Source organism: Zonotrichia albicollis, chromosome Z, assembly GCF_047830755.1.
Source record: "Zonotrichia albicollis isolate bZonAlb1 chromosome Z, bZonAlb1.hap1, whole genome shotgun sequence".
NCBI classification, from domain to species: Eukaryota; Metazoa; Chordata; class Aves; order Passeriformes; family Passerellidae; genus Zonotrichia; species Zonotrichia albicollis.
Window position 1 is genome coordinate 56,659,868 of NC_133860.1, and position 9,992 is coordinate 56,669,859.

At 39.2% G+C, this 9,992-nt stretch overlaps 1 protein-coding gene across 9 annotated transcripts in view; it reads left to right on the forward strand.

The window, feature by feature from the left end:
- Nucleotides 1-9,787, forward strand: part of AOPEP (aminopeptidase O (putative)) — a 185,570-nt gene extending 175,783 nt beyond the window's left edge. For 7 of the 9 annotated variants that reach the window (XM_026795184.2, XM_074533336.1, XM_014269047.3 and 4 more), the window contains 3 exons: nt 3,261-3,347; nt 5,941-6,085; nt 8,978-9,787. In XM_026795184.2, coding sequence (XP_026650985.2) covers nt 3,261-3,347; nt 5,941-6,081 — 228 coding nt within the window. In that variant the 3' untranslated portion in view covers nt 6,082-6,085; nt 8,978-9,787. Of the gene's footprint in view, nt 1-3,260; nt 3,348-5,940; nt 6,086-6,260; nt 6,354-7,355; nt 7,417-8,977 lie in introns of all 9 variants that reach the window. The other 2 variants (XR_003381046.2, XR_012578253.1) reach the window with 2 other exon arrangements.
- Nucleotides 9,788-9,992: the final 205 nt, after the last annotated feature.

Here is a 9,992-nt window from a genome sequence, read left to right on the forward strand (position 1 = left end):
CAGAGGATGTGGTATGGTTAGCCTAGTCCGACCACAAGCAACTTGGTTTTCTAAATTTCCTTTTGAAACTGTTTTGTTGAAAGTGCCTGTTCGCATATGACTCATTCATTAGGCTGTGAAGCTGTGGGGCCCATTTTACTCTCGTCACTCTAAGTATTGGATGAGACGCTGGGAACTGGGGGTTTTTTTTGCACTCTACCCTTATGTGACTAAAATTCTTATGTTTGTGGAATCAGCCTTAGGGTATGGAGTACCATAGAAAAAATCCTTCTTTATAGTTCATGTGTCTGAGAAACTGTTTTAGCTGCAGTTTGGGCAGCACGGCTGTCTACACACCATATGGTGCAGGGGGCAGGAGTGTAACCAATGTATTTCAGTCCACATTGTGCAAGGGCCCCTGCCCCTCCTGCACTTGGAGCCAGCCTTGGTTTCTGTGCTCTGCTTTCGGGCGTCTTGCACAAGGCAGAGAGCAGGGCTGACTGAGCTGATGGTTCCACAAGCCGTTCAGCAGACATTGGCTCTCCTGCATTTTACTCTGCCACGGGAATATTTGGGGCAGACAGGAGGCAAATGTGTAATCTGAGGAGAAGAGGCATGCTGTTCCTGCCCCAGCTGGCAAAGCGCCAGCGTTTCAGGTCTGGGAATGTGCTGGGATTTGTACTCACCCTGGGAAAGAAAGGGAAAAAAGCAAAAGAGAGAAAGAAAAGTGTGTGCTGTCTCAGATCTCACTCAACAAATGAATATTTTTCCTTTTAACTATTTGAATAGATGTTGGTTGCCAAGGACAGAAACCATATGGAGGAAGGAACAGTTAAGGGAATAGGCATAGCTTAGTTCTGTGTTTTCCAAAGCCATCAGAACTCAGATGCTCAGGCCATGATGCAGTGTCAGTCATATGTGATGTTAATATGTCAGGAAGTAAGAATGCCTTCACAGAGAGAACTTCCCTTCTGCTCTCAATGCAGCTACAATGGTTGTACCATTGTACAAGAAAGGTGTTTTGGGGACAAACTGGCTTCTGTGCTCTTTCAGCCACGTCCCTGCTTGTTATAAAGAGAACTCAGAAATGTAGGCCCTTAAGTTTTGTGACTCCACCTCTACATCAATAAATACCTTAACAACTGCAGGGGAAATAACAGCTCCACAGGAGGTATGAAGACAGCCCCATCCCTGCTGTTAAAATACTCTCACTGAAGGCACAGTTTGAGGTCATGAGCAGCCACAGAAGCTGCACTTGATTGCCTACCTCCTGGGTAAGTGCTGTAACTGCTGGATCATGAGATGTAGAAGAGCAGTGATCACAGGGGGGGACAACAGAACCTTTCTCCTCCTCATGTTTCTCCTCGTTGCTATCAGAATACATTAGGAATTCTGTTTGGATTGTTTGTTATGTATGGAAGAATCTGCGGAGTAAAGTGTACCTGCAGTCTTTTAAATGTGTTTATATTGTTTGCTTAAGTCATCTTACAGATAGGAGAGGTGTATAGTTAAGTTTTGATTCTGAGTAGTTTCATCTGGGCAAGGAGGTGCTTGGTGCTGAGAAACACCCTGTAACAAAGCTGGATTGCTTGGGAAGATTTCCTGGAGAACATTTAGTGTCTCCTGAGAGAAGCAGCAGCTGGGTAGGGTTTTGAAGGTCTGCCTTACGAATATGGGCATCTACAGCAAAGTGAGTTGAATCTTGGAAAGCCATTTCTTTTGTAGATTTAGCTGTGGTTCCACTAGCAGGAATCCTAGCAGCTGCTGGGTTTTTTTGCTATATTCAGCAAAAAGCTGTAAGAGACCACAGTTATTCCCTATCATGCACAGCACTGTAGCTGTAGATTTAGTATCTTTCAAAGCAGTGAGTGCAAAATCCACCCAGCCCCAAAACCTCACAGTTTTTTGTTTTCATAAGGTGTCTTCAAACTATTTTGTATAAGGAATCAGCTGAAAAAAGGTATCAAGTACAGAGGACGTGTGGGCATTTATCACTTGTTATTGTGCTAATAGGATTGATATCTAATCTAATGTAATTCTTTAAAATTTTTTCCAGAGCTGAAAAGTTGGCAGAGACTAGGATGAAAAGGAAATTATTTTCAAAACCTTATTTCCAAAAGCAACAGTACCTTTTTCCCCATGCTCCCTTTCTGTCTTCAGTTCTCAATTTCATCACTACATCTGTCATTCAGAGAAAGGTTCATATTCAGATACTTGATATGAGCACAATTTGGACTCAGTTTCAAAAACTACTAAAACTGCTGACATTTCACTCTTGCTATGAAAGGTGATTTTCATTAGGTGCCCCTCTTTTTAAAGATGGTAAGAGAAAAGGCTGAAACAGAAGCATTGGGAGTTATTGCACTTAACTGTTTTTGTTTACTATCAGTGCTGAATTGTTAATGGAATATAAAACGTTAGGCTTACCACTGCCTGCAATCAGGAAAGCCTTACTGGAGAGCAAGATGACACTTAGGCCACAAGAGTGGCTAAGAACAAAGTCTAAAATGTAAAGACAACACACATGTAATTCATGTTCTTAGTACTTAAGTAAAAACATTTTTTCAGTTGTAATTTGCTTGAAAACTTTGTTACAGTGGGTCAATAACTGTTTTTATCAATGTGTATTGGTAGAACAGCATGACAACTTTTTAAATGCAGATGAATTTTAAATGCTTAAGAAGGTGCTTAAAATCTGTTAGTAGCAAAACTGATTCATTTAAGTGAAAGCTCTCTGTTTCATGGGTTGATATCTAACTTTTATCCTTTTGGCATGGATTTAATATTGACACAGAATTACATTTAAGCCTTTTTATCATGTGTATGATGCACTTAAATAGGGGATATTATCAGTTATATTTTGTGGCTTCTCCAGACCTTTGCAGTGGTAATCTGTTTCCTGCCACCCTCCTTTAGAGACTATGAAAGAAATAACCTCTAGCCTAACTCAAAAGGAAGAAAGTCAAGACTGGAAACAGTGGCAAGGAAGATGCTGCAGATGTGTGCCTGGATCTGGGTTAGTTTCTAGCACCGAATCTGGAGTTTGTCTTTGAGCATCCTGGGTTTCCGAAGCCCGAGGGGCACAGAGTTCTGGCTCCTCTGTCCAGCTGACTGACTTGTCAGGCTGCAACCTGCCAAAAGGCACAAACCCAACAAAGTTGAAAAAGGCAAACTGGTACAGATACATTATCAACACTCAGACAAAATACAAGGGTTGGTTGGTTGGTTGGTTGGTTGGTTTGTTTGTTTGTTTTTACCTAGTTTTATTTTTCTTCTGAAAGGTTCGTCATCGGTGGTGTGAACTTGTCATTAAACATAAATATGAGCCTGGGTATGGAGACATTGAGAGATTCCTTAGAGAGGATCAGGTAAGTTACATTGAACTAGCATTTTGAAAACAATTAACTTTTTAACACCCTTATGCTGAAATAAAAAAAACCAAAAAGTATATTTTCTTGCTGCAGTTTGTCAAAAACTTGGCTGTGTATTCATATTTGTCTTCTGTGGGTGTCTAAACATTTAGTTTAAGGAAGCCACTTAGGGTAGAGGTACTCAACGCCACCTAAACCTAAAGACCTCTTATCTTCTGTCAAGTGGAGAAATAGGATAGAATTCCTCCTCTCCTTGCATTTTATGCAAGCCAGAGGTATGAGTGATGCTAGGAAGATACTTCTCAGCAGGTTCCTTTTGCAGGATGAGGAAGGTAAGTGTGGCTGTGAATGTCAATGCAAGTATGGAATAGATGCAAAGCAGTCAGTGGTGTGGTAACCTTAGTTTTGAAGATGACAGCCAGAAGTAGTATAGCACATCCAGGGAATGCTAGCCCCTCCATGGATAGGAACATTGTAAGAGAGGATTATGAAGGCATTAAGAGGCTGGACATACATAACTCCCTTACTATGGCCTTACGTTTAGGCCACTGTGAACTTAGAATTCTGATTGCACCGCTGCCTTGTTCTTTTTCTATTTTCCCTTTTATGTATCTTTATATACTATGAGCCCTAGAAAATCGAGACACTCACTGCCTAGAGTGAATTTTAAATACTTAAATATATGTTACAAAATAGAAGATGATGAAGATACATCAAAATCTAGGCAAGATATTAATGTCTTTACCTTTTATGCTGACAACGAACAGAGCTGTTTACAGCCAATGAGGATTTTCTGCTTTCAGGCAACACAGCACAACTGAATTACTGCAGTTTGTCATGAATTCTTCTATCTCAGAAGTATATCTCTTATTTATGTCTGAGCCAATGAACAGGCCCCAGAGCTCTTAGCAAGTTCTGTATTAAAAGAAACAAACAAAAAAGACATAAAATAACATTATTTCATAAAGAGTTACGTGGATTGTGCTGTTTATATTCTGTGAAAGGATGGAGATGACCACCAGCAGAACCTGGGTGTTTGGGGCTCAGGAAACCCTTGAGCTGATAAAACCATACAGAATTATGTCAAGTAAAGACATTTCCTGCAGTGTAGGGAAATAATTTTTTGCAACTTTTTAATGTAATCTCCATTTCATTTACTCCAGCAGTGCATACAGTTAATGGCATGACAAGCTTCTGGTGTGATTAGTACTTAGAGCAGTGGCATGTCTGTACTGATCATGTAACATGGCATTTTTAAAAGTCTGGGGGGAAATGCAAATGGACTGTTTAAATCCTTTGAAGTTCTACAAAACACTAGTGTGTTTACTGCATATAAATATTTAGACCTAGGGGAGAGTTATTAATGCTGAGTAGAGAAAGTACTTCCTATAGTAAGAAAATGTCACCATTTGAAAAATTCTCAATGAGAGCCCAGCTCCATTTGCGTGGCTGTCAGACCTTGGTGCAGCTGCAGACCTTGGAAATCTGAGGTTTTGGTTCTCTTGGTGTCACAGTGTGCTTAGGGAATTGGCAAGGAGTCTGGCAGGTTCCTGCCTTCCTGACACTCTGGGACTTTCTCCTTTTACTTCTGTCATTTTTAAATTTTAAATGTCTCTTCTGGCTGAAGAGGTTTTTAAGGCTTACCAGCCAATGCTAGAACTAGCGTTAAAAATTATTTTTTCTCAATGCTGTCCAAATTTTTCCGCTCCTGCCAGTCCAAACAGTACCTGTAAAAGTCAGTGTGCTAAGCTGCTAATATTTTGTAACATATGCAAACCTGTTTTGGTAAGTGCAGTTTAACATTAACTGAATTCCTGTAATTAGCTGAAAAAAATGTATCATCAGAAAAAAAGGACAATGTCCTATAAATTTCCTGTTAAGTTAGGCAGAGCTTTGTTGGCAGTGGTCAAAGGGGCCCAGATCTCCTCACAAGAGCCCCATTACCATTTTTTATAGCTGCTATGTCCAGAATAAATGGTTAGGAAAAGCCTGTCTTCATACCCAACCAGAATTTATGCATGTTAAACTGTATCTCTGATGTAAAGGGAGTCAAACACAGGTGTGACCATATTCAGTTGATGTCCAGTTACAGAATTGACAAATGGGAATTTTAAAGCAGAGTATTTCAGTTTTTGTTCATGGATATGTGAGTAAACATGACAATTGGAAAGAAAATATGTATCCTGTTGAAGGAAGGAGAAACTTTTTTCTTAAGGGGCATTTGGAAAAAAATCAGATAGTTGGTAAAAGGAAACAGTATTCAATTTGAGCAGTGGCAAGGGAAGTGGAGTGAGGAATGATTTTCTTGTCATGCCATAACACAAAATCGTTATATTAATAATTAATAATCTGTTTTTGCAGAGTCAACACAGCATATAGACAAGTGTCCTTAGGCTAAAGAGACACAGAGAATATTAGTTCTTCTGGGGGAGAGAATAGACATTATAGAGTAAATGGTATTTTCTGTGTTTTGGATTGTCTGTTTTGTTTCATTTTTAGTTTAAATGAATACTAGAGGGTCAGTGACAAAAACCCAGCTAACTAGTTATTACTGGTGGTAGGATGCTTGTGTGTTATGTTCTTTTTTCAGGCTATGGGTGTGTATCTCTATGGTGAATTAATGGTGAATGAAGATGCAAAGCAACAAGAACTTGCACGGAAATGCTTTGCTGCAGCACAAGAACATATGGATGCATCCTCAGCCAAAGTGGTGGCAGAGATGTTATTCTGAAAAGGTGATTTTTCATTTTAATCCTAATACCCTGATTTTGCTTCATATAGAAAAAAAATATGCAGAGCTCAGTGAACGTGGTAAACTATGGCATACCATACAACTTGTGGCTGCTTAGGCTGAGAAATAACTCTTGTTATATGTCTTGTTGGCTTGTTTTTTTTTTTCTTTTTCTTAAGCCCAGCAGCGGGAGCAGTGAGTTACATACATGTAGGCATAGCTGGAGAACGTGGAGAATGGCTTTGTTGTAATGGACTATACAAGAGGCAACTGTAAGTCCAAATGGCCAAAGAAGGCCAGGCTCTGCCTACAGTTGTTTCCCATCCTGTATTCCTAACTCTGCTTACAAAAGTTTCAATTGTGCAAGGACCATTTCTGTTTAATAGAGCTGCGTTTTGACTTGACAGGCAGCATAGTCTTTGAAAAAAAGCCTGATCCCACAGTGGAAATATGAAACTGTGGACTTGGAAGCAAATATCGTGTGAGAACTAGCTGATAATTCAGGTTTTTTTGTGTTAAGGGTATGAAGGTTTTGAAGATTGATTATGAGGTAAGAAAAGTAGCCTTAACAGGAAGAAGCTAGCTTGTTTATGAAATTCAAGGAGCGGAATCACCAGAAAAAGCTGAATTGCAAAAATATTTATGGGAATGATGATTGCCATAGGCTATAAATTTGCAAAGATACTTTCCAATTCTCTGTCTGAGCAGTTGGAGGTAGCCTTACAGTGTATGCACATGCATGTTTAATGTATAACCCATTAAGATTTGTATGAAAGTTTCTTAGAGTACAGCATTTTTGGTTAATCAAATGACTCATCCTACAGACTGATTGCTGTGGTTGTTCACAAACTTTACAGCTGATTTGTGGTATCAAAATTCAGTCTTCTAATTTAGCAAAAAAAATTGTCACCTAATTGATACCAAGGAAAAATCTTAATTTTCTTCTGTTCTAGCAGTACTAGAACTGTGAGTTCCGCTTGGTTTTGTAGTGGTTTTTTGCTATGTTTATATGAAATACAGCCAATGACAGATACTATGAAAGCAAATGTGATTATGAAAAGCCATGTTGTTCTTCTGTATAGACAAGAACTGTGCCTGCCAAGAAAACTTTTTGGGAAAGGTGAATCAGACTGTAGAGTGGCAGGATATCAGTGGTGGGGTAGGAGAGACACCTTTTAAAACAGAGCTAAAGAGACTCTTTAGTGTACTCCCAATTATCAAGGACTCATAGGAATTTGATTTATGTTCAACAGTTCTTAATCTTAATCTGGTAGGTGTCTTCAAGTGTCTGAAGGCCAGAAACAATAAAATCAAAATTTCTACAAGTTTCTGATGGTAAGTATCTAGCACAGGAAAATTACATGGTATGCAGGTGTTAGCAATAGTCTAGAATTACCCCTTTGACTTTACAGAGTGGAAGTGCATGGTTAGCTATAACATAAAACCTAAAGATACTAAGTACAATACTCTGTGTAACTACACAGCTTTCTTTTAATGTTATGGCTGTTTGGGTTCCTGGCATGATGATTTGTGACTTAAGATTAAAATCACATTGCCAGGGATTACCACGCAGCCATGACCACAGCTGCTAGCATGAAACTCACCATTAACAGTCTGATGGGTGCACAGCGTGGAATCCTCTCCATCTATCAAAAAACAAACAAAAAACACACATACACCAAAACAAAAAAAAAAAATAGAGAGAGGGAGAGAGAAGCAAACCCCCAAACCCACCAAAAACAGAGGAAAGCAGCAGAGCATCATGGAAGAACCTCCTCCGAAAACTATCTCTGCTGAGACCAAGATCTCTCTGGTGAGGTGCAGAGCTTAGCTGATTGGTGAACAGTGATTGTTTTCCTCTTTGTTCACAGTGGCTAAGTTCTGCACCTGAAGAGAAGGGAGAGGAGACTCTCTGCAGGGCAGAGAGCGTTTGCTGGCTGAGATCCCTTGCTGCTGAACGGGCAGATTTGTGATGAAGGCATGTGTCTGAGGCTCAGTGTATGGAGAATAAGACGCAGAGGCAACCTGGGAAGGACCAAAGACTTTTAGTTGTAGTTAAGAATAAACAGTGCCCCTTAAGTTCTCAGTCTGATTGCAAATGTAAGGCATTGCCTGCAGTAATTTGGTTACCATGCTTTCCTAAAGGTCAGAGTAAATAACATTTGTGACTTTTAACTGAAATTGTCAATAAAGATTTTGTTTTCTCTTTAATGGATACTGTAATGATCCTGTCTGAGCTAAGTTGTAGCTTAGCACTGTGTGTCGTTTGCAGGAAATGGTGGCAGCTCCAGTCGGAAACAACTTACAGCTGCTGCTGTTGTTCCAGGCTGTTGATGGACCCGTCCTCCGGTGCCTACTGAGCTGATATCAGTTCTGATTTTACACACTGGCTCAGTTCAGCAGGAACAGGAGTCGAGCCCTAGAGCAAAAAACAAGATGTACCTTTCCTAAGAGCCTTTGAGAAATGTTGTTGCTGTTTTCTCTCAAAAATGAATCAGTACACCTTATGTCCTGATGTTAGACACTAAATGGCCTAAGGTGGAAAAGCTACCTCAGTACTGTTTAAGAGGACTGTTGGCTAAAGATGAGAAGGTATGTGAATATGTAGCACATCACACAGTATTGCTCTGGTAACTTGCCTCCAACATTATTTTCAGAGAAACCTGGTAATAACCAAAAGATTATTGCTTCCACCATGGATCCCTCCCTGTCTTCTCCAGACCTTGTTGTGGTAGCTTTAGGAAGCTAAAGAGATCATTGTTAACTCTGTAGCTACAGTTAGACTGTGCTGGTGACCTAAAATATAACTCAATTTGGAAAGCTGGGGCAATCAAGAATGCAGAGATATTCCTTCGTTGTGACAGAGTAATAACTTTAAACGCTGTTTCCGTTGCAGGAAAGATCACAGACAACTCTTTTAATAGATCTTCTGCTAAACTCCGATGGTACTAGGATTTCATTGACCCAGGACATCAAAGGAAGGATTATGTGACTGCTAAAACAATCAGCTGACAGAAATATTTACCTTTCTGTATTTCTAGAGGTCCACCGTAACTGAGAACGCAAGACAAACTACACACACATGAGTTTCTCTGGGTCTAGGTAATTCTTTGAAACAAGAATTTTGGGATTTATCCTTGTGCTTTGGTAATACAATCATTCTGGTTTGCAGATGCCAAAGATTCTTGATTTGAACAACTTTATTAATTTGGGCATTCTGAAAATGGATGGAGCTGTATTGTGTACTTAAAATTTTGTTTGTAACTTCTATGTCATATTTATAAAACCTCAGTGTGAAATCAGCAGGGGCTGGGGTGGGGCTTGTAAGATTAGATAGAAGCAGAAATAAACTGTGGAAAGTTACCTGCTATCCTCCTAGTGATGGGGTGGGACTGAAGAAAAAACAAAGATCATCATGCTCTCTCTGTCATGTTTAGGTGAAATTTTACTAGAAGTGTCAGACCTCCCATTTTCTGAAAGTGTCTTTCGTACTTTTGTGATACTTATTTTGCAATGATATCTCAAGTGTATCCTTTCCTGATCAATGAATCTCTACATTTTTAGAAGACATCTTCATTGTTCCTTTCAGAGAGTAAGAATTTAAACCAAAAAACAAAAATCTGTGAACTTATTTCCCTTGTACTCTATTGTTTTATATCAAATCCTCTTTGATAATAATAAAATTATCAAATTTTTTTCGAGTATATATAGTCTTTCCATTGCACTGTGATTCAACATTATTTTAAAAACATGGGAAGAAGAATTACTTCATTCCTTCTTTTGCAACAGGAGAAAAGAACCTGGAACTCATTACTTAAGGGATGTTAATGAGAAAAAATAAATTAGGTACTTTTTAAAAGTTCTTAGAATCTAAAGTAAAAGCCTGCCTCAACATTGTCTTCAGTACAAAG